The following is a 24,836-nucleotide window of genomic DNA, read 5'->3' on the forward strand; positions in this document are numbered from 1 at the left end:
CTGCACCCCTGAACCAACCCCGAACTGCCCACACCAGACTTCTTGTTATGTAAGACAGTTAAACACCATGGAAATAACCTTATCTGCAACTCATAGCTGAGTATATTTCAAACTGGTAGAGAATTTTACATCTGAAAGTGGAGTCCTCAAGTAAAAGAAACTAAAACATACAATTGGCTAAGTGGAAGAGGGGAGGCAGCAAGATAGGAAAGCCAAAAACGTCCAGTCTGGAAAGCCAAGGAAGGACCATTGCTATGAAATGATAAAATATTTGGTTGAACTGTCCATTGATGTATCTTGGGTTGCAGGCCAAACAGAGCCCTAAATGTGATGATAGAGGAGGTGGTAGGAAAAGTTTAGAAAGTTAGCATGAGCTGGCTCCTTGCACTTGGGGGTTGCTACTATTACAAAAACCAAGCAGGTGCCATTGGCTTTGGGACCAGGTACTAAGTGCAGCTAGAAGGACCGCAAGGAGGTTAGCAGTAATAATATGGAGGGCAGTGAGGAAATTGTTACTGAAGGCTGAAGAAAAGGTGACCCCCAGTATACAGTCGTGGAATGTCTGGGAACATTACAGTCAATGGTAATAGGAAAATAGAAAGAGTACGTAAGAACTCATGGATCCGGCTCAAGAGATGTTTAGACAGAATACTGAAAGTGCCTACTTCTTCTGACACCCATGATAAAATATGAGAAGAAAGAGATGACCTAAGAAGGAACTGCTCAGGTTTTTTAGAGGCAATATAGAGGGCCCAGAACAGTCTTTACCGCCAGCACATGGCTCTCAAACTAACAAATGGCTTCAGGGCGAAGGTCACATCTAGGGCCTTGCCAACAGAGGGGGACTAGGGATAAAAACAAAGTCAAAGGTAGAGACTTGGAAAGATTTAAGGACAAGTGTCACAGATCTTCTCAGATAAACAAGTTGGCTTCTAATAATTTTAGAAGTGTGCCTCTCAGATGCTTTCTGACAAGAGGGCCTGTCTCCCAGCTCCCTGATTCTCAGTCTAAGGTCGGGAGGGGCCAGTCTCAGAGAGATTTGTAAGTGTGGCATTTGTCTAATTAAGTGAATTATAAGTTGATACACAGGAAGCCCACAACATTTTTTTTAGATTTTTTTGAAGATTTTATTTATTTATTTATTTATTTGAAAGAGAGAGAGCCCACAACATTTTTAAAGGAATTACATAATCTTGGGCTGAAAGGGATAGAGACAGTTCAAACAAAAAAAAAGCTTTGGGTTGTCAACTTCCTTTGGGCAAGGGACAGCTGAGAAAGCTACAAACACAGACATTTCTTACGGAAAATAGTGAAAAAGAATGAAACCAACATCCTAGATTGTGGACCCAAGAGGAACAATTTATAGGGAGCAGAACTGGGCCCTAATCAAGAATCTGGTGGCATGGGGCGCCTGGGTGGCACAGCGGTTAAGCGTCTGCCTTCGGCTCAGGGCGTGATCCCGGCGTTCTGGGATCGAGCCCCACATCAGGCTCCTCCGCTATGAGCCTGCTTCTTCCTCTCCCACTCCCCGTGCTTGTGTTCCCTCTCTCGCTGGCTGTCTCTATCTCTGTCAAATAAATAAATAAAATCTTTAAAAAAAAAAAAAAAGAATCTGGCGGCATGTGTCTGACCCAATTTCAGATTTGCTATGGACCAAAGACACTTTGTATGTTCTGCTATGCTCACCACATGTGCACCTACCATCTGTCACCACACAACGCTATTACAACACCGTTATTACATCCCCGTGCTGTGCCTTTCATTCCTATGACTTATTCATTTAATAACCAGAAGCCCATAATTCCCACTCCCTTTCACCCATTTGCCTATCCCCCCATCTCCCTTCCCTGTTTATTTTCTGTATTTACGGGTCTCTCTCTGTTTGCTTGTTTGTTCATTTGTTTTGTTTTTCTAGGTTCCACGTATAAGTGAAATCATACATTTGTCCTTCCCTGACGGACTTATTTCACTTAGCATAATATCCTCTAGGTCCACCCATGTTGTCACCAATAGTATGACTTCATTCTTTTTTATGGCTGAGTAATATTCTCTCTGGTGTGTGAGATATGTGTGTATAGCACATCTTCGCTGACCATTCATCGATGGATGGACACGGGTTGTTTGCATATCTTGGCTATTGTAAATAATGCTGCATTAAAATAGGGGTGCATGTATCTTTTTCAGGTAAGTGTTTTCCTTTTCTTTGGATTCATAACCAGGAGTGAAATTACTGAATCGTATGCTAGCTCTATTTTAATTTCTTGAACAACTTCCATACTTTTTTCCACCACAACCCCTTTTTGACTAGGAGTGTTTATTACCTGTCTGGCTCGTCTTTGTGCATTGAGTGTATCATTCGTAGATCTTCGGGCCAAGGGAATTGTTCTTGAGCAGCTGTACTCAGTGACACCCAGACTGGGGCTTGACATAGATAACAAGACCCTGGACCTCATGTCAATGCCTTAACAGGGCGAGACATGGTGGGTGCTGGGAAGGAGGTGGCTGCATTCTGCACTTGGTTGCTAGAAGTCAGATTGTGGTATACAGTCTCCAAAGATGGTCACTGTCAATGCTGTGCCCCTGGTCCCCACAGAAAAGATGGAGGCTAATTCTCTTCCCCTTGAACGTGGGCCAGCCTAATGACTTGCTTGATCATGAGAATGCAACAGAAGTGATGTTCTTGGATTTCTGAGATCAATCCCTTAAGATTTAAGCCTCACAGCCCCCATTGGGACCTCTTGGAATGCTCACTTGGGGCCACTCCCTATCAGAACCTAGCTGCCATGCTCTGAGAAGCCCAGGCTACATAAAGAGGTCGGGGTAGGCATTCCCGATGATAACGCCGGCTGACCTCCCAACTTAGAACTGGCGCCAGTTGCCAGGCATATTGAGTAAGCTACCTTGGAAGTTGAATTGATTTGAACTTTCAGATGACTCCAGCTCCAACATCCGTCTGCAACCGCATGAGAAATCCCAAATGAGAACCCCATTGACCGATTGCAGTCTCCTTGCAGAAATTAGCAGATAATAAATGTGTTTAAATTGTTGGGTGGTTTGTAATGCAACGATAGGTAACCAGAACAGCATCTCTAAGTCACTGAACCAAACCTGAGTTGCATATCTCAGACTTATTTTATAAGGCATTTAAATCCCAATGTAGTTACGCCATTCTTAGTCGGGTTTCCTGTGCCTTACAACTGAATACATTCCTAACTGGTAGAGAATTTGGTAACTAGAAGTGGAATCCGTTAAAGAGAGAGGGAGAGAGAGAGAACCTAACATGTGTAATTAATTGAAGAGGGAAAAGAACAAAATATGACGACCTCACCTTTGCCGGCTGGAAAATCAGTGACCTTGTCAGGAGGTGGCAAAGCGTTAGGTCAGGCTGTCACCTGATTGACCATAGGGTGCAGAACAGATGGCAAACTCGTTATAAGTTTGGGGAAAATGGTAGAAAATAATCAGGATGCTGATATGAACTAGCGCCTGGCAGCTTTCAGCAGAGACCAACAGGAGAAGAATGAACTCAGACTAGAGCCCATCTGAAAGCAGGTATCAAAAGAAATATAACTTTGCTAAAACAGGGCCACTGCCTGTGGCCTGCAACCTGATACGAAGTCTTTAATGAGGAGGTCTGCTGGGTTGGCTAGACTGCCTTCTGTCTCTTGAGCAGGTCCAAGTACAGCTCATTGCTCTCGCGGTATTGAACATCCAGGTCTGTCCTTCACTCTGAGCATAGCCTTCCTTCTTTGTTGGAATTTTCGCTTTTTATGAAATGACAGTGATGGTGGATAGTATTTGCCATTTTTAATATCTTTATTTGGCAAAAAAAAAAGAAGAAGAAGAAGTTAGCAAACTATCTCAAATTTTTACTGGTATTTGAAATCCCAAAGTCCAGGACTTAAGGCACAGCTCTGGCCTTGGGGAGGTTTCCAGAAGAAGAGTCAGGGCCCAGAGGGAGTGGAATCTAAGGAGGCTGTCATCTTCCGGGACCCTAACTGAGCCAGCTAGGGCGTGGGGCACCACTGAGCAATTAAAATATGATCAACGGAAAATTTTATTCATTACGAAAAGGATAGTTAGAGTCCTCGTGGGTCCAGGAGGCCCATGGCAGAGCAAGAGTTCTGCTTCAGGGCGCATCTGAGGAGTCCTGGAAGAATTCATTGCACATGATAGTGACCAGGGCCAGGAAAACAGCATACTCTTGGAAGTCCACCTGCTGGTCACTGTTCTCATCCAGATCACCCATCAGCTTCTTTAGGCCCTCCTCATCGACCTTCTCCTGAAAGTGAGAGAGAATGGCTCAGCAGGCTGCTCTCCACCCACCCCCACACCGAGCACACACCTACTGGTCAGAGCCCAGCCCTCTCTCCGCACTGGGCAGTGGGTAAGTGGTGGGCAGGGAGCTCCTGGGAGCTTCAAAGAGGCCCTGTGAGTGAGGACAGGTAGATGTTCACTGGGTAGGGTCTCCAGCTCTCCCTGCTGGGAAGGAGGAGCACCCGGCTACTCCCTGAGCCCAGCAAGGTGGGCTCACTACCCCCACTTTGCTGATGAAGAAACTAAAAATTTCTGAATTCAGGAAAAGGCAAACTTTTTAATACCAGCCAAAATGAAGCCAAATTAGAAAAGCTTAACCAAAAAAAAATTTTAAAGGTATGAAGGACATGCCCCATGAGTTCAAAGCCTGAACCTGACTTTGAATTCTTCAGACTCAATATGGGGCAGGTGAGGGGCAAACTGAAAGTTGGCTGCATTTTTCTGCCCACTGTCCCAGTGCACATGTGTTAGTTGGGCTTTTCTCTCCCTACATACTTTCTTAGTTTGACATATAACATGGAAACTAAGCGAGAGCTGTGTGCTCTTGGGCCGGTCACTTCCCCTCTCTGGGCTTTGGTTTGCTCAACTCAGTGAGGGGATTGGACAGATGGACACTGAGGGCCCTGACAGCCATCCACCCTCTGGAGAGCCGCAGGGACAGCAGTGACAGGGCACTCACACATGGGTGGGCCTCAGCCCCCTCTGTGAGGCTGCGCCCTGGGTCTGCATCAGCCGGCACCCCCCACGCACCCCCACGCCAGCCAGCCCCACTCACCCCAACAAAGCTGGGCAGCTCCTTGTGCAGAAGTGCCTTCATCTCGCCCTTACTCAGCTTGAACTTGTCACCCTCTTGGCCAGAGTACTTGTGGAAGGTGGTGACCATCACAGCCAGCGCCTGCTCCAGGGGACTGGACATCTTGGATCTAGGGCCACAGGGGTGGTAGGTGACGGAGACACTTCAGCCAGCCCACAGGACACTCTGGCCTTGTGCCCCAAAGTGCCTCTCCAAACCCCTCTCTGCATCTCCCCTGAGACTTTTCCTCCCTGAGGAGTCATCTCCCATAGACGAGGGACCCCTAAGGCCAGAGGAATTGCCCTTGGGCAAGTATGTTTCCACCACTGGACTAAGGACTCTCAGAGGCTAGCGGTGGGTCTTCCCTCATCCTAGAAACCTCTGAGCTGGGAGCGGGGTGGTGCTGTCTCTAACAGACGGGGCACAGGTAAAGGCCACTGAACAAACCTCCCCACCAGGAAGGACCCTACTGGGATTGGTACTAAAGGAATGACTGTGCCCTGGAAACAGTAGGACAGAACTCAGAGCCCATCTTTGGCTCTGCCTCTGAGAATGCTCTGAGCAGCCCCGGGAGGCTTAGCGGGGAGTCTTGGGGTGAGGTCCCAGTACCTGGTGTCAGTGGCACATAAAGTCCTGGGCCCATCCTGCTAGTTCTGCCTTCTCCAGGGGGAGGAGGAGGGAAGGGGCAGAGGGCAGGGCCCCGGGCAGGCCCACGCACTTGAGATGACTGGCTCCTGCCCCTTAGTCCTGTTAGAATCCAGGACTTTGGAACAACAACCACCAAACAAACTCAAGGCTCTCCTTAAAGCGTCACCCTCCACACCTCCTATTCCTAGGCCTAGGCCCCCAAGAAGGGTCTCTAGACTGAGATGCCCACACTGTGAGACCCAAGAGAAGGCCTCAGAGCAACCCCTAAACTGAGACCTCACACAGGAGCCTGGAAAAAACCCTCAGTTGGATGCTTCACACAAGGTCCCCCAAAGGGAGAGACCCAGAATGAGGAAACTACGGAGACAAAGATTAAGACAGAAGAATAAGGCAGAGACCCACAGGGTCCCCCCAACTAGCCCTCAGCAAGACAGAGGCACTCACCAGACCAGATGACAGAGAGGCTCTGGAAGGAAAGCAAAGGGCCCGGTGCCCGCACTGGGGTTTATATGCCTGCCCCACTGGCCCCCAACCTGGCATTTTAAGAAATCAAACCTGCCCTAACCTGATCCCGCCAAAGCCTGGCCTCCTGCCACCCCCACCCACTCCCTGCCAGCCCCCTCCCTCCCAGAGACTGCCGGCTCCCCCAGCAGCTGGAAGGCCCCACCTAGCCACGGAGGGGAGCAGGAGGTATCATGGAGAAGGGGTGGCCTGGGCCCAAGGTGAGGGGCGGTAGCCCCTGTTTGTGGGCCTAGAGTCTCATGCCAGGCTTTGCTTATATGACACATACTTGAGAACCACAGCTCACTTGTGAGTCAGAGGATGCAGGCACCCAGGGACTTCCCAGGCCTCTGTGTGTGTGTGTGTGTGTGTGTGTGTGTGTGTGTGCGCTAGCTGACTTTAGAGACTCACTGGGGGGAAGCTTCCTAGCTGGCAGCAGAATTCCTCTTGGTAAGATAATGAGGGAAACAGGTGCCCAAAAACACCTTGAGAGGCTCCTGTGGGTAGGAAGGCGTCTGGAAGGAGGCAGGGCAGTGGTGAGAGACAGCAGTGGCTCTGCTCACCCTACGGTCAGGGTGAATGAGTCAGTGTGGACTGTAGGAAGCCCCCGGAGGTTCAAAACAGAGAAAGGAAGGCTTGGGGAGTGGGCAAGTGAGGAGGGGCTGGACAGCTTCCCAGGTGGAGGCCAGGGCTGGGGCAAGCTGCAGCCATGGCCCTCATCACCTCATCCCTCCAGGCTCCTCCCCATACCCAGAGAAAGGCCAACACCGCAGCCATTCAGGACCGAGCCCAGGGGCGGGGTTTTCATAGAAGAGCAGGCTTCGTGCTGCCCCCTCCCAGGCGCCCCTGCCTCCCGCTCTTTGTCTGCCCTCACCAGCCTGGGCACCGCCCTTCCTGCCCGCCAAGCTCCCCTCCCCCTTCCAGATGTCCAGCGGCTTCTCTCCCCTCCCCCAACGCCCCAGTCCTAGGTGACTCACCCACTGTTCCCGGCCCAGATGCCCAGGCAGTGACTCAGCGGCACCCGCCTCCTCCCTGAAGGCCAGAGCAGCACTTGGAAACCCCAGCCCAGCCTGGGAGGAGAGGGTGCTGGCGTGGAGACCCTTCGTGGTCCCCCTCCCTGGGAGCTTTGAGTTAGACACCTCAGAGGAGCTGGACTGAGAACTGACAGCGTCAGATGGAAGCCAGGCTGCTCTCTCCTGCTGTCACCGCAGGACTCGGGCAGCCTGAACAGTGCAGGTGGAGTCCGGCCTTGGAGCCCACGGTGTCCCCTCCTTTCCAAGGCACATGGACCCCTCATGCCACCGCTCCTATCAAACCCTACTTCAAGTAGAGCTTGAGATACAAACCCTTCACCCTGAGGGTAAAGCCCAAGGGGTGCAATGCCTTGCCTTTCGAAGCACTTCTTCCATTTTGCCTCCAGACTCGAGGGAAGGCCTCTCGGGCTCCGATATCGCAGTGGTGCCCACGGCTGCTCCACAAAGCCTGGCAGCGAGGTGCTCGGGCTCTGGCCCCCACCTGCTTTCCAACCGCCTCTACACATACCCTAGCTGCCTGGCTCACAGCGCCTCGAGCACACCACACATGCACCTGGAGCGCCGAGACCCACTGCTTGTGCGGACCCCTGCTCCCCACATCCCCTCCTGCTGAAATCCCAACTGTCCTTCGAAGGCCGGGTCAATGCCACAGATCCCATGGAGCCTGCCCCAGGCCCAGCCAGGTTCCACCTCTACCTGCTCTGCCCCGTACAAGGGCTCCCGTTGTCCTTGGGCACTAGAGTGTCTGCCCTGGGCTAAGTCATTCCAGCGCCTGTCTTCTCTTGCCCTCACCCCCACACGGTGAGCTCACCGGGCAGGTACTGGGTCTTACTCATTTCTGCATGAACGAAGGGTCTCCCACACCCCGCGCCAACCATTGTTTATGGCTACTGAGTGCACTGGGGGCCCTGGGACAGTGTTTAGGGGCCAAGGGACCTTCTAGCCTCCCAAACCACAACACGGGTTCTGTTACCAAATCATGACTTCTTCACATCCCAGGAGTGGCACTTAGACACGGGGCTGGAAAACAGCTTCCGGAAGCCGCAAACCCCTGAGGAAACACCCGCTCCAGCCCTGGGGCCCAGGGAGGGAGGGAGCTGAGCGAGTACCCCAGCAGCCGATGGAGACCGCGGAAACTGGGAGAAAAGGTCAGAGAGCCGCAGAAACAGGACTATGAAGGCAGTGAGGGAGCGGAGGGAGAGCCACTGATTACCAGGGGCAGCACCGGGAGACCCGGCCCTCATTGGGAACTGAGGCCCGGATGGTGCCCGTCGAGTGGCCATATTCCTGGGACTGGTGAAAATCACATTAACTTGCCAGTAACTCACAGTGTGAGCAGAACAACGCCCTCCCAGTCAGCGGAACAGGAGGGTTGGACAGAATGAACCCAGCATCCAATCCTGGTCCACATTCTCCACTTGGCCATGAAGGCAGAGAAGCCAGGGCACAGCTGGGCCGTGGGCACGTCCCTGGCAGTGACTCTGCCCATACCCAGCGTGAGAAGGGGGCACGGCTCTCCGTCCACCCCGCTGCTGGGGCCGGAGGCCTGCGGCCCAGGTGGCTCCTGCCCCCTGGTGGTTGAGCCCTGTGGTTGCCGGCTGGTCCCCCCCCCACCCCCACCCACGTCCTCCCTACTGCCTTTCCCGGTCCCCAGCCCTGGACCCGCCCTGCGCCTGACTCAGGAAGGAGGCAGTGCTGACTCACCTCCAAGGGGCCTTCCCACACCCACACCTCACACCTGCCTGACACATAAGGTGTTTCCTGGACAGTCCCTTGCTGAGCGGCTCAAGCAGACTTCTGAGATGGAAGCTGATGTCTAGAAGCTGTTAAGAGCCTTAAGGGCAGGGGCAGGAGGGAGCAAGGTGGCTGAAGTGAGCGACTGAAACTGCCAAGCTCTGCCCACACACCTCTTTCCCCAGGGCAATTCGGCAGAAAGAGAAATGGCCCCAGTGTTGGGGCCCTAGGCTGACGCCCTCACCATGCAACCCCGGCCAGTTGCACCGCACCCTTGACTTTGCACTTTTCACCACAAGGACTCCTTTTATTAGTCGTCTACCCCCCCCCCCAGGTATGCTTTGAAATATTTTCTCTTTTTTTTAAGATTTTATTTATTTATTTGAGAGAGTGAGCGAGCAAGAGAGAGAACACAAGCTGGGGGTTGTGGGCAAAGGGAGAGGGAGAAGCAGACTCCCTGCCGAGCAGGGAGCCCAGCTTGGGGCTCGATCCCAGGACCCCGGGATTAGACGCTTAACCAACTGAGCCACGCAGGCGCCCCACTTTGAAATATTTTCTCGTAACAAGCTGCATGAAATAATTGATCTAACTATTCCCTGAGAGCATGATCAGTGCAAGAAAACCTGATGATGTCACCCTGCAACGAGCCATGCGTTCCCAGTGCTGGAGGGCGACGAGGCCAGCATTACGGAGCATCTTCTCTGTGCTGGGTGATTTCTGTATATTGTTCCATTTAATTTACACAACTATCCCAGGAAGTTGGTACAACCTCACCCCACTTTACAGAGGAGGAAATCGAGGCTCAGGCAAGTTTGCTCAAGTTCACACAGTTAACGAGGCATGACAAACATAGGTAGTCACAATGGTAAACCGCCTCTCGAAGCCCCAATCCCTGCAAATCCCTGAGAGCTCTAACCTTCCCACTCAGGCCATGACGCTCTGCCATTCTCTCCCCACACCCACACCTGGGCTCTTGGACTCATTTCTCAGCCTCACCAGTGCCTGGGGGAGCATCTCCTCCACGGGCTCTGCTCAACCACCATCCCCTTTCCTCTTGCCTTCCAACTGCATCCTGGCCTGCATTTAAAGCAGGCTTAAAAGGAACCTTCCTCGATCTTCCACCTCCCTTAGTACCCCTCTCTGCCACAAATAACACCATTATCCACCTCCTGACCCAACCAGAAACTCGGCTGTCCTCCTGCCTCCTGCTTCCCCATCACTGCCCTCCACCTGCCTTCTCAATACCGCTCATCTCGGCCATACCGCCTGAGCTTCTGCCGCGTCCCTGTGCTCCGGGGTGCTTGTAAACACAGCTGGACTCTTCTCCCACCTTAACCTTGCCCCCCTCCGACCCCTCCTCAGCTCTGCCATGGGAGTGGTCTTCCTAAACCCAGATCTGAGCATGTCAGATCTCAGTCACCGCCACGTCTCATTACTTGGAGGAGAAGGCTGCCAAGCATGACGCACGTTCCCAGGCACCAACCTCACTGACGCGCAGGCCACGGCCTCGCATGCCTCAAAACCCCTACCTAAGCCATTTGTTCTCTCTGAGAGCCCTTCCTCCGTTTGTTCCCTATTGATCTCCTAATCACCCTTAAACCCAGACCATCTCCTTTGTGCCGCACCCTGAAGCTACTCCCCAGCCCCCCACATGCTAGAGCACACACACACACGTGGTTAGGTGCTCCTTCTATGTACCTCACTAGCCCCCTGCCCTACAAGAGCAACTCTTATGAGACTATTTCCTTATGTGTCTCCCCCGCTAGACTGGGCTGCTGAGAAATGAACACCGAGTATTGTTCACTCCCAGTGTCCCCAGTGCCTGACACAGAGCAGGTGTTTGGCAAATGGCCAGTGCTGTCCCTCATCACCACCATCCTCCCCCCTCCCTTCAACACCACGTTTCCAAACCAGGCTCAACCCCCACCCCAAACCTTCTAGAAGCTGACTTGCTACCATTGCATCCACCCAACTCTCTCCAGCATCACCAGATGCTTCCTTCTTGCCCGTGCCAGTGTGGGGAGGAGGCAATTTAACACCCCACTCCCCAGAAGGGCTTCTGGGGGGGCGGAGCCCTTCCACTCCTCTTTCTGTCAACAAGGAAGAGGTGAGAGTCCACGCTATGGTTCTCTCTCAACCAGCTGGCTGCACCCTCCTCACCTCCCCGGTGAGCCCACGCCCCGGGGGCAGGGGGCAGTGGGCAGCTGCTGTCTGTGATAAGGCAGGGAAGGTCAGTTTGAGAAGCAGCAGGAGAAGAACACACCGTTAACTAGGGTCATTCCTCAAGGGATGTGGTCCGGAACAAACCACTCCTTGTACCCCCAACCTCCCTCCGCCCTTCCAGCATCCAGGTCCTCGTGAAGAAAGCAGGCCAGCCCCTGGGCCTGCTGGGCTTCAGGTCTGGGGACTTGCTTCCCCTAACCCACACCTCATTACAGAGCCCTGTACTTCCTGAGCTCTGTTGTCCGACTCAGAAGCCTGAGACACTCCCCCCGCCCTGCAGGTGCCTCACGGCCTTGCTCGGTCTGGAGGCCCCCTGCTGTCCCAGCAAGCACCCAGGCCTGGGTAGCAGGTTTCTACCATTAGCCAGAATGGAGGTTCTAAGGATGGAAGATGTCATTTGGTAAGACCGGTGCCAACGGGAATCAACATAAGGCAGAAAGAATAGCCGTCTTCCCAGAAACACCCAACATGAGAGATGCATTCTGATGTGCTTTGATAAACCCAAGGAACTTCCCAAATCTCAGAAAGGGACTAAGGGCAGCTTCAAGAAAAGAAAGTTGACTCAGGAAGGTGAGCAGTGATTTAAAAAATTAAAGGGTGGGGGCGCCTGGGTAGCACAGCGGTTAAGCGTCTGCCTTCGGCTCAGGGCGTGATCCCGGCATTCTGGGATCGAGCCCCACATCAGGCTCCTCCGCTGGGAGCCTGCTTCTTCCTCTCCCACTCCCCCTGCTTGTGTTCCCTGGCTGTCTCTATCTCCGTCGAATAAATAAATAAAATCTTAAAAAAAAAAATTAAAGGGTGAAGATAACATAATAAAAAATTTTTTTTTAATAAAAAAATACAGGGTGTTGCTCATGAGGAAGTGGTTTAAAGAGATGTTTTAAGAGATCGATGTGTAATACTAGGAAATGGTGACAGCAGAGAAGAAGGATTCTGGGTTTTAACCTTGACCTCACCACATTCTCATTCTATCAGTCAGGATCTTCCAGCTGTAAGAAGCTCCACACAACTGACTGAAGCAAAGAAGGGAATGTGTTGTGTTACCTAACTGGGAATCTCACTGAGATAATTCAAAGGATCAATGAACCATAGCCTTGGGGCTAGAAAGGGGAACTCAACACCATCCATCCATTCATCCATCCATCCATCCCTCCATCCATCCAAGCATCTGTCCATCCTTGTCTCATCACTGTTCATCTCTCTGCATGCTGTATTTACTCTTACCACAGCAGGAACAAGGAACATGGCCATGGGCTGTCCTAGCTTTGTAAACCCAGTGCCCATCTATCCCAGGAAGAGCCCTGATTAGCTCTACTTGGTTCACACACTCAACCATGAACCAATCCCTGTGTCCAGGGAGTCAGGGTACTATGACTGGCCATGTGGGTCAGGTTCCCAGTCCTATGGTCAAGGGACTCTTACCAGAAGAAGGAAGCTATCACAGTCACTACACTAGCCATATGACCTTACAGATGGTCCTTTATCTCCCCCTAAACATCAGTTTCCTCTTCTGTATTGTGAGGATGCTACCGCCCCCCCCCTTGCAGATCAAATGAGATGATACACGTAAAGCATAGAGTGAGGACTCGGTGAATGTTTTAGATTAAGCAGTAGAAGAAACCATGACATCCAGTAAGAACCAACTTCATTGCCGAGATGGGGTTGTCTGACCTCTCAGCAACATGAAAGTATAATCAAACTCCATACAGCCCCCCAAACACAAGAACAATAATTTATTCCTGGTTTCCTTGTCAATATTTATTTGTCCTTTGACGCTTCATTTGGTCATCTGCTAGTATCAGATGTTAACAGTTTAGGAAAAAATAATAAAGTAAATCTTCAAATTGAGAAAAACCTGTTCATTTGCTTGATTCTTTCTCCTAGCTTGGAAATGGTCATATTTGCCCATTATAATTGGTAAAACAGCCAGGTCTGGCTTAAAAATAGTGGAGCTCTGTGACAGCCTAACCTGATCCAGTTCAATGCCTTCCTATGCCCTGTGTCATAGACAAGGAGATTGATTCCATGCATAGGGGTAGACACTCACACCACCACGCCAGCTTACTCATGTGACCTGCTAAGATCATCCACTTCCGTGTACCCTGGCTCTCTATCCACCAACCAGCCTCTGGTTTGCATCTGGAGTCTCAAAGGGACTTTCCTCCTGGGAAGAAATTGAGCTGATTTCTGGAATGTCTGGGTTTGCCACGCAGTCATAAGAATGAAGAAGAATTAATCTCTCAGAACAAGATCATCACGAAGTGACGTGATCAAGAATGCCTTTCTGGGGGCGCCTGGGTGGCGCAGTCGTTAAGTGTCTGCCTTCGGCTCAGGGCGTGATCCTGGCGTTCCGGGATCGAGTCCCACATCGGGCTCCTCCACTGGGAGCCTGCTTCTTCCTCTCCCACTCCCCTGCTGTGTTCCCTCTCTCGCTGGCTGTCTCTCTGTCACATAAATAAATAAAATCTTTAAAAAAAAAAAAAAAAGAATGCCTTTCTGAACCTGCGCAGCTTTGGGCTGAACATCTGCTCTTAAGAAGGAGAGAGGGCAGCAGGCCAGTAGGAGGGAAGAAACTAAAGTTTACTGAATGCTTACTCTTTGTAGACATTGTTTTAAGCACAATGCGTACCCCATCTAATTCAATCCTCCCAACCACCCTGTAATGTGGGCAATGTCTATGACTAATCGATCAGGAAACAGAAGCTCAGGAAATTGGGTATAGAGCCAGGATTTGAACTCAGGAGCCCTGCTGCTGAGCACCACTCCTCAGTCACCCTCCCTGCCACCTCTCCACCCCAAGTTCCTGCCCTGGCCACTTCCTGGTTCCTCTTCCTATCCCTATGCCTACTGGTGGGGCTGTCATTAGTCTCTACCCTTTTCTCTTGCTTGCTTCCAGTTATCCCTTTTCTGTCTCCCCCTCTTTCTCATAGCATCATCATCTTTCAGTTTAGACAACTCCTAAAATGAAAGGGTTTGAATCTGCACTCAGGCAGCCTCACCAGCCCAGCCCCAGGCTCTGGCTGCTATCCCAGTTGTCCCAGCCCCAACGTGAGCATCGTCTCTGCTTGCTCTGCAGAACCTTAGGCCCAGCCAGGCAGCCTTGCCAATCACAGGGGCTGCCGGGCTTTCCTGGGGAGCCCTGCCTCACCGACCCTTCCTCTCTGTGCCCAAAGCTGCTGCCTCGTCCCGGCTGTCCTGAGGCAGCAAGTCCCTGACCAGTCTCTTCCTGGACTCCCTTCTTCATCATTCTGATCACAGCTGTCCACTCTGTCACTCACTCGCTCGAAAACCTTCTGAGTCTCACTACTAACCACCGCATTTTTTTAAAGAGTTATTTATTTATTTTAGAGCGAGAGAGAGAGAGAGAGAGAGAGAGAATGAGCGGGGGGGAGGGGGACAGAAAGAGAGAGCATCCAAAGCAGGCCCCCCACTGAGTGCAGAGCCCAATGCAGGGCTTGATCTCAAGACCCTGAGATCACGACCAGAGCCAAAACCAAGAGAAGGACGCTTAACTGACTGTGCCACCCAGGTGCCCCAACCACCACATCATTTAAACTCTTCAGCGTGGCTCTCAGGGATCCGACTCTCCAGCTCTTCCTTTATGCACGCAGTCAGCAAGTATTTATTCAGTAGTGACACTGCACTAGGCCCTAGGGATACACTGGTGAGCAAGACAGGCACAGCCCTCGCCCTGGTGGAGCATGTAATCAAATGGGGAAGACGGGACATAAATGTAAAGTACAGGCAGTAGTAAGGCTATGAACAAAAAAGAACAGGTATAATGACGGAATCGTCACCTGGGCAGGTGGTCAGGGAAGGACTCACTAAGGAAGAGGTCTGAAGGATGAGGAGTCGCCCACACAGGGAGCGGTGGGTATGTTCCAGGCATGGCCCAGGGGTGGGAAGGAGTTTGCGGTGTCAAAGGAGAAAAGAGCAGTGTGGGTGGACCATGGATGGTGAGGGTGAGAAGGGCATGAGATGGAATTAGGAAGGTCAGGAGGGGTCAAATAGTGCAGGGCATTGTAAGGCCGGTGTAAGGAGTTTGGATTTCATTCTAATACAACAGGAAGCCATTGGAAGAGGGTGGGAGATGCCTGGCTGGCTCAGTCAGAAGAGTATGACCCCAACTCGGGGTCATGAGTTCAAGCTCCACGCTGGGCACAGAGACTACTTAAATAATTTTCTAGGGGCGCCTGGGTGGCACAGCAGTTAAGCGTCTGCCTTCAGCTCAGGGTGTGATCCCGGCGTTATGGGATCGAGCCCCACATCAGGCTCCTCTGCTATGAGCCTGCTTCTTCATCTCCCACTCCCCCTGCTTGTGTTCCCTCTCTCGCTGGCTGTCTCTATCTCTGTCAAATAAATAAATAAAATCTTTAAAAAAAATAATTTTCTAGGGGTGTGTGGGTGGTGTAGTCAGCTAAGCGTCCAACTCTTGATTTTGGCTCAGGTCATGATCTCAGGGTCGTGAGATCAAGCCCCGTGTTGGGCTCCACGCTCAGCAGGGACTCTGCTTGCCCCTCTTCCTCCCCCTCTGCCAGTCCATCCCCCACCCCCACTCTCTCTCACTCTCTCTCTCTCAAATAAATAAATAAATAAAATCTTTTAAAATAATAATAATTTTTTTACAAAGATGATTCTGGGGAATTCTCAGTGAAAGATGGCAAAGTAAAGGTATTTTTTGCGTCTCCACTTCAGAGCCTCACTAAGAATAAGCAAACACAACAAAATGTAAAGAGAAGAAAAGACCATGTTCAGTGAAACTTGTATAACTCCAAGCCACGAATCACGACAGGCACCTGCCAAATGTAGTTACGTGTGGATCTAAGCAAGGGCATTACATGAAAGCAGAAACATGCTGCCCAAACCCTTGGGTATGACACCCCCTTGAAGAGGTATCCCGTGTTCCTCTGACTGAAGCAGTGATATTGCGGTTGACAACAGGCTGAGGAGAGGTTTCCCCAGAGACCTAGTTTGACACCTCAGGACAGCAGGGAAGGGGTACCTTAAGAAGAAACCATGCTGGGATAACCTTCCTATCGCTTTGTGACATGGCCTTTTAGTCAAGGATGAAGCCAGCTGGAGCAGGACAACATGCAGAGAATGTCAGACTGTATGCTGCCACGTTGTACTGTGACATGACCCCATTTCCCAAATGCCAAACCCTGAGAGGAGATGTGCCCCTCCACACACCCTCAGGTACCGTCTGAACCCACTACACTCCCACCCCATTCTACAGCACACCACCCCTCAGGCGATAACCAGCTCATTCAAAGTAAATAATAATCAAAAAGGATCATCTCAGGGCGCCTGGGTGGCTCAGTCAGTTAAGCATCTGTCTTCGGCTCTGGTCATGATCCCAGGGTCCTGGGATCAAGACCTGCATTGGGCTCCCTGCTTGGCGGAGAGCCTGCTTCTCCCTCTCCCACTCCCCCTGCTTCTCCCTCTGCCTGCTTGTGCTCTCTCTCTCTCTGTCAAATTAATAAATAAATAAAATATTAAAAAAAAAAAGAAGGATCATCCCTTTTTTTTTAAGATTTTATTTTTAAGTAATGTCTATACCCAACATAGGGCTGGAGCTTACACCCTGGGATCAAGAGTCCCATCCTCCACCAACTAAGCCCGCCAGGCGTCCCAGAGAGGATCATCTTTTAAAAAATTCATATAACACAACCTCTTTCTTAAAAATAAGTTTTAAAAAGACATATGAAGGGGGTACCTAGGAGGCTCAGTCAGTTAAGTGTCTGACTCTTGGTTTCGACTCAGGTCAGGGTCTCGGGTCATGGGATCCAGCCCCATGGCAGGCTCCAACTCAGAGGGAGTCTGCTGGAGATTCTCTCTCTCCCTCTGCCCATCCCCCCCCCCCACAGAAGCATGCACTCGCTCGCTCGCTCTCTCTTTCTCTAAAATTAATAAATAAATCAATAAATATTTTTAAAAAGAGAGAGAGAGATACAAAGCTTCAGAGAAAAGATACGGCAAAAGAAGGTGGAGAGGGGAGAATTAGAAGAATTCGGAAACAATATAAAAGGGAAAGATTAAAACATCACAGGGGGGGCACCTGGGGGGCTCAGTCAGTTAAGTATCTGCCTTTGGCTCAGGTCATGATCCCAGAGTGCTGGGATCCAGCCCCATGTCAGGCTCCCTGCTCAGTGGGGAGCCTGCTTCTCCCTCTCCCTCTGCAGCTCCCCCTGCTTGTGCGCTCTCTCTCTCTGTCTGATGAGTAAATAAAGTCTTTTTAAAAATAATAATAAAACAGTCACAAATGAATAAATAAAATATTTTTTAAAAATATGAAGGAGGGACGCCTGGGTGGCTCAGTGAGTTAAGCATCTGCCTTTGGCTCAGGTCATGATCCCAGGGGCCTGGGATAGAGTCCCACATCAGACTCCCTGCTCAGTGGGAAGCCTGCTGCTCCCTCTGCCTGCTGCTCCCCTGCTTGTGCTCTCTCGCTCTCTCTCTGTGTCAAATAAATAAATAAAATCTTTTTAAAAATTTAAAAATTAAAAAAAATAAAACAGAGATGTTTCTATGGGCAAGTTTATCAAATAATCAAGAAAAAAAAAACTTACACAAATTTACATTTCCAGAACATAGAAAATGAGGAAATACTGTCCAACTTTATGTGGCAGATATGCATAACCTTTATGGTAAAGACTACCGGTTGTCCTATTACCTATTCTCCTCTTGCTTCCCGTAGCAAAAGAACCCTTACTTTTAATTTCAAATAAGGGCCACACTCCCCAGCCTGCCTCATAGCTAGGGGTAGCCACATGACTAAGCTCCGGCCAAGAGAAGAAGACAGATGTATGCAACTTCTGATTCATGCCCTTTATGGCAAAGAACATGCCATTCTTTCATGCTGCTGCTTAGAAAGATGAGCAATTAGGACCATGCAAACAGGGACAGCTGAGCAGAACCACCAGACCAGCCTGAGACCACCAACCTCCAGACAGCACATGACAAAGAAATAAACTTCCTCCTCCTCCAAGCCACTGCTATTTGTAGTGTCTGTTACACACAGCCAAATCTATGTACTGAGTAGGTCACCCTAGATACCAGAAATGTATCATGTAAGAAAGGAAAATTGAAGGCCATCTCAATTGTGCTTAAAGATGCAAAACTACTATTAGCAAATGGAATCTGGTATTATACTTCAAAAAATACAACATGACTAAGTTGAGTTTATGTCATGAATGCAGGGATGGTTTAACATTAGAAAATACATTAATGGGCACCTGGGTGGCTCAGTCGGTTGAGTGTCTGCCTTCAGCTCAAGTCATGATCTCAGGGTCCTGAGATGGAGCTCCGAGTTGGGCTCCTTGCTCAGCAGGAAGCCTGCTTCTCCCTCTCCCTCTGACTGCCACTCCCCCTGCTTGTGCTCTCTCTTTCTCTATCTCTGTCAAATAAATAAATAAAATCTTCCAAAAAAAAAAAAGAAGTGTTAATATCAGGATAATAGGGTTCCCCAAAGAGATGGGTGAAAGAGGGAGAGGAGAAAACAGTTGAAGAAACAGCAGTGACAAATTTCTCAGAATTTCAGATGAAAGACTCAGAGTGCAAAATGGGGTAACTGAGAGGGAAACTCATCCAGATTCATTATATGGAAGTCTAAGAACATCAAAGTCAGATAAAATTCTGAACACCTCCAAAAGCAATGCACATGGACAAGAATCAAATTGACATCAGACTTCTCAGCAGAAACACTAGACACAAGAAGACAAAGTAGCAAATGTTTTTAAATACTGAAAGAAACCGTGCCTATAGCCAGAGTCACTCAAATGTGAAGGTATAAAAAAATATCGTCAGATACAGTAGGCGGCAGGTTTACCACACAAAGACCTACATTAAAAACACTTGGGCGTGGGGGGCGCCTGACAGGTGCGGTCAGCTAAGCATCCAAATCTTGATTTCGGCTCAGGTCATGGTCTCAGGTTCATGAGATTGAGCCCCACGTCAGGCTCCACGCTCGGCACAGAGTCTGCTTGAGATTCTCTCTTCCTCTCCTTCTACCCCTCTCCCCCCCCACCCCCCATCATGCTCTCTCTCTCTCTCAAATAAATAAATAAAACTTAAAAACAAACACTCTGAGAGAAGGTACTCAAATAAGAAGAGAAATAAACCCAAGAGAAATAAATCAGGATGATTCCTGAGATATGAGAAGCAAAATTGGCGAAATATAATAAAACTGATTATCTAGGGGCTCCTGGGTGGCTCAGTCTAAGTGTCTGCTTTTGGCTCGGGTCATGATCCCAGGGTCCTGGAACTGAGTCCCACATCGGGCTCCCTGCTTGCCAGGGAGTTTTTCTCCCTCTCCCTCTTCGTACAGCTCCCCCTGCTTGTGCTCTCTCTCTGTCAAATAAATAAATAAAATCTTTAAAAAATATATCAGGGAAGTAATTTTGATATTTGATAAAGGAGAATTCAAGATGAAAAAAAGAGGCAAATAGAAGCATAATACAAGAAAATATAAATATCATAAATACAAAAGGACCAATAATACAGCCTCAAAATATAAAAAGCAACAACTATCAAACCTTTTGGAAGAAGTAAATAAATAATGGTTAGAGATTTTAACACACTCTTCTCAGAAACTGAATGATCAAGGAGATAAGAATAGAGATGTCTGAATAATCTTATTGATAAATTCAAGTTACTGGCAAATACAGACTTCTACACCCAAGAAAGAGAAAATACACATTCTTTTCTAACATGTGGCGCACGTAATATTGACTATGCTCTAGGACACTGGGGAAGTCTCAATAAATCCCAAAGAACCATTAGTATATGGACTATATAATTATAATTACGCTTTCTTACTCTTATGTAATACAAATTTCTAATCTATTAAAAATTTCTAATCTATCTAATCTAAAAACATCTATTAGATGTTTTAAAAGAAGGAGAAAAAAACTGAAATAGTCCTAATGTCTATCAACAGGTGTATGGGTAAATAAATGAGAGCATATTCAAACATTGAACGATAGTGAAAATTAATGAACTCCATCAATACGGATAAATCTCTTATTTAAGCAAGAAAAGAATTTGCAGAAGAACATATACATTATGATATCACGTAAAGTGCAAAAGCATACGATACTAAATAACACATTGCTTAGGAATTTATACATATGTGACCAAAATTAATTTTTTCAATTGAGGGAATCATAAACACACAATTCAAGATGGTGGCTATGGCTATCGAGGGGGCCAGTGCAATATAGGGTTGCACATGGAGGCCTTTAACTAGATCTGTCAGTTTTATATGTTTTATTTTAAGTGATCTGAAGCAAATATTTTTTAAATGGTCAACTTCAACAAAACTTAGAGTTCGATATTGTGCTATTTTCTATACTTTTCTGTACACTTGAAATGTTTCACTATTAAAATAGTAGGAAAAGAAAAAGACAGGGGAAAAAAGGGAAGAGAGAGCATCCATGCAGAAAAAGCAAGCCACACAGAAGGTAGGAAAATCCAGTTTGCCTGAGACTTTCCCACGGCCTCGCAAGGGCACTGCCAGTGGGGCTGTCTCCACGGCTCAGAGAGAATGCCAAGCAGCAGCGACCTCAAGCTGAAAGAACTCGGGGCACAAAAGCCCAGAGCCCTTTGAAATTCCACCAACCAAAGGAATCAAATAAAGGCCGCGGGGACGAAGCCGCCATGCCAAAACGTCTGTGTGCGAGCACTGGACTCAGAGTGAAGACTAAGCCCGCGCTGGAGATCGCCGGCACAAAACAGCGCGCAAACACCGTCCACATCCGCATTTTAAATTAACTAGTGTAACCATCAGAAATGGGTAGATTGGGGCGGATTGGGGACTCTCCTTCCAGCAGAGTCCAAAGATGTTGTCTCAAATGAAAATGTGGCAGTTCTGTTTTAATCTCTAAAATCTTTTACAAATTAATATTTCTCATGATGAAAAATATTTATCTGAAGTTCCTTCGGTCTTTCCGTTTGACATTTTTCCCTTCTGTCATCTCCAAGTAAAACGTAAATAATACTTTTTATTATAAATAACGTGTGCCATGGTCCATTTTTGTGGCTTTTTCCCTGCAAGTCCCTCTCGCAGTCTTCCTGGCTGTATGTATCGTGAGAGAGCCAAACGGTGCTTACCCAGCGCTCGTGCTTATTTCTGGGGGTGGATCGTGATGGCTCTGCTGCGTCAGCCTTCGCTGCATTGCTTAATCTCTTGTTGTTGCTGTTGGGCTAACGGATATGGGTCGGGGACACTCTAAGAAAGAACCAGAAAAGATGAAACTAGCAGTTGTTTCTGAGAAGAGGCTGAAGCAGGACCAGTGGGGAGCAGGAGACTGGCCCTCGTGGGGTGGGAGTGGTGGGGTCTGACATGATGGGAGGAGCATTAGAGAGGGAAAGTAGCACAGAGACTGGAAACTGATTTTTGAGGTAGAACTTGCTGATGAACTGGCTATGGGGAGTGAGGGGAGGAAGACGTCCAGAATTGACCTGAGGTCCTGAGTAGATGGTGGCACCATTACTATGTGGGGGCTAGTGTGGATTTGAAGGGAAAACCAGGAGTTTGTTTTTGGACTTGGTCGGTTTCAGATCCTGCGAGACATACTGCGCCCTTTCTGTGCGCTGGGCCCTGAGGACGTCCCCAGAGGACAGGACAGACAGTGCGACCTTCCCTCCTGGCGTTTGGCTGGTGGTGAGGAAAAGCTAGACAGCATGAGGGAAGCACACGGTATTTCAGAAGGTACAAGGGTGAGGCAGGGGGGAAGGCCAGAAGGAGGAAGAGCCTGCAGGGAGGCTCGATTTAAAGGAAAGTGGCCACCGGGCTCTGCAGGAACAGCCACATTAAAGCAAAGGCCTCAAGTGGAAGAGGTGGGTCGCAGGGGAGAATGCGGTGAGGCGGGAGGCAGTTTCCAAGGCTAGCGAGGGCCTCAGAGCCACTGGAAGACTTTGCCTTTCACTCTGAGGCAAATGGGGAGCCACTGGGAGATTTTGAGCCTAAGAGGGAAATGATCTGATTGACATTTTAAAAGAATCCCTCTGGCTGCTGTAGGAGTATGTAAGATGAAGATGTAATGCAGTCATCCCCCCACCTGTGCGGGGTGTTTCCAGACCCCCAAGGGATGGCCGAAACTGCCATATAGAGTAACCGACCCCATACATACTGTTCTCTCCTAGACACGCATAATTTACGGTAAAGGCTAATTTACGAACCAGGATCAGTAAGAGATGAACGTGGCGCCATGAAGGAGGTGGATGACGTGGACACGGGACCCACCGCGAGGCTGCCACTGACCTTCTGAACACACACATTTTGGACATGAGTTGAGCACAGGTAAGGGGGACTGCTGTTTACGTCCCTCTAAAGGGGCAGGTGGAGATGCTGGGAAATAATTAGAAAACGACTACAGGGGCACCTGAGTGGCTCAGTTGGTGAAGTGTCTGCCGTTGGCTCAGGTCATGATCCCAGGGTCCTGGGATTGAGCCCCACATCAGGCTCCCTGCTCAGCCTGGAGCCTGCTTCTCCCTCTCCCTCTGCCTGCCGCTCCCCCTGCTTGTGCTCTCTCTGTGTCAAACAAATAAATAAAATCTTTAAAAAAAAATGGCCAAGTGAGAGATGACAGGGTTCCGATGGATGTGGCAGCAGTGGTGGGGGAGAGATGCCAGTGATTCTGAACGTGTTTTGAAGGTAGAACTGGCAAGATTTGAAGACAGACTAGATGTGCTATGTGAGGTATGAAAGGGGGCAAGAACACTGCATGCTTCTGTCCTGAGAAGCCAGGAGAACAGGGGAGCAGGGGAGGGGCAGGAGGAGTGTAGAGGGAGGCCGTCAGGCGTGCGCATTTGGACATGGGAAGCTTGAGCTGCCGTTTAGACAGGCCTCTTCTCTTCTTGTTCCAGCTCGACCCCTTGGCTAGCTCGTGAGTACCCAGCCCCTTACGGCTCCCACACCCCGCTCCCAGAACTCACAGTTCCTCCTCTCTGCTTAAGGCTTTCTTTATATGCCACATGAGTTCCTGTTTGTTTGCTGATGGTGCATCCCCAGCCAGGTGGACCACACGCTCCATGAAGGCAGAGCAGGAGAGCGCCTGGCGCACAGTGGGCACGCAATACGTACGCACTGGCCACATGAATGAGTCTCCGCTGTCGCCACCCCCGTTCAGGAGACAATCGCAGTGAAGAGCAGCAGCCCGGTTTCAGGCCACCTGGGTGCCACGGCTTGCCAGTTCTAGGGTCTTCAGCAAGTTGTGTAGCTTCTCTGTGCCTTGGTTTCCTCATCTGCAAAATGGAGATAACAGAACGACTAACTTCATTGGGTTGTGGGGATTAGGGGTTAGTGCATGCAAAATACTCAGAACACCTGGATGGCACGGGAGGTTGGGCACCCAATTCTTGGTTTCCACTCAGGTCATGATCTCAGGGTCATGAGATCCAGCCCTGCGTGGGGCTCTGCACTCAGCACGGAGTCTGCTTGGGACTCCCTCCCCCTCTGCCCCTGCCCCCACACGCACACACACTCTCTCTCTCCCTCTCTTTCTCAAAACAACAAATAATCTTAAAAAAATAAATAGAACAGCGCCTGGTATAGAGTAAGTACTTGGTAAAATTCAGCTGTTATTTGCTATTGCTTGTTAAAAATTACCTCCTCACTGGTCTCCCTGCATCCACTCTGCCCTTCTTCTCTCAACCGTTTCCATATTGCAGACTGAGATTATTCAAAATGCAACTCTGATCACATCACATGCACAAGTGCACACACACGCATACTCACATTGCTCAAAAACACCATTCAGGAGCACCTGGGTGGCTCAGGCGGGTAAGTGTCTGCCTCTTGATTTCCACTGGGATCGTGATCTCAGGGTGGTAAGATCAAGCCCCAGGTCGATCTCTGTGCACCACGTGGCGTCTGCTTGGGATTCTCTCTCTCCCTCTCCTTCTGCCCTTCCCACCTCTAAAAAAAACCCCATTCAGTGGTTACCAGTCTTTACCATGCCCCTCAAGTCCTGCCCGCCTCTCCAGCCTCACCTTTCATCTCTGTCCACCTTGTCCTTGAGCTTCAGCCACACCCACTTTCCCTCCGAAACTCGGGCTCACCAGGCTCCCTCTTGCCTCCGGGCCTTTGCACGTCGGGGAAGCCATTCTCCCTCGGCTCCGCCTTTTCCTGTCCTGCCCATCTTGCACATCTCAGCCCCAGCATGGCTTCCACAAAGGTGTTCCCCAATCCCAGACTAAGTTACATTTCTTTGTTAGAAATCACCACAAGCGTGGGGCACCTGAGGGGCTCAGCCAGTTAAGCATCTGCCTCAGGTCATGATCCTGGGGTCCTGGGATAGAGCCCCACGTCGGGTTCCCTGCTCAGCGGGGAGCCTGCTTCTCCCTCTGCCGGCCGCTCCCCCTGCTTGTGCTCTCTCTCTGTCAAATAAATAAATAAAATCTTTAAAGAAAAAATATTACCACAAATGTGATGCTTCAAAAGTTACCCCACTTGTAATTATCCATTTGTTTGTGTGATCATGTGGTTATTTGCTGTCCTCCCCTCTACACTGAAAGCCCAGTAAGATCAGGAAACATATATGTTCTTACTGTTTTTGTGGCAACATCTACCTTGTCTGGCACAT

At 49.6% G+C, this 24,836-nt stretch overlaps 1 protein-coding gene across 13 annotated transcripts; it reads right to left on the bottom strand.

The window, feature by feature from the left end:
* Window positions 1–3,797: 3,797 nt before the first annotated feature.
* S100A2 (S100 calcium binding protein A2) lies at window positions 3,798–24,545 on the bottom strand. 13 transcript variants are annotated; one of them, XM_008696656.2, is made up of 5 exons: window positions 24,244–24,545; window positions 23,188–23,496; window positions 21,361–21,478; window positions 5,093–5,240; window positions 3,798–4,282 (listed from the first exon to the last, which is right to left on the bottom strand). In XM_008696656.2, the coding sequence occupies exons 3-5, from the start codon at window positions 21,423–21,425 to the stop codon at window positions 4,130–4,132; spliced, it is 366 nt and encodes a 121-aa protein (XP_008694878.1). In that variant the 5' UTR covers window positions 21,426–21,478; window positions 23,188–23,496; window positions 24,244–24,545; the 3' UTR covers window positions 3,798–4,129. The 13 variants fall into 13 exon arrangements, with proteins under 13 accessions (XP_008694878.1, XP_008694889.1, XP_008694881.1 ...); XM_008696667.2 differs by lacking the exons at window positions 21,361–21,478; window positions 23,188–23,496; window positions 24,244–24,545 and adding an exon at window positions 9,201–9,255; XM_008696659.2 differs by lacking the exons at window positions 21,361–21,478; window positions 23,188–23,496; window positions 24,244–24,545 and adding an exon at window positions 9,036–9,194.
* Window positions 24,546–24,836: the final 291 nt, after the last annotated feature.

Source organism: Ursus maritimus, unplaced genomic scaffold, assembly GCF_017311325.1.
Source record: "Ursus maritimus isolate PB19 unplaced genomic scaffold, ASM1731132v1 scaffold_2, whole genome shotgun sequence".
NCBI lineage: Eukaryota > Metazoa > Chordata > Mammalia > Carnivora > Ursidae > Ursus > Ursus maritimus.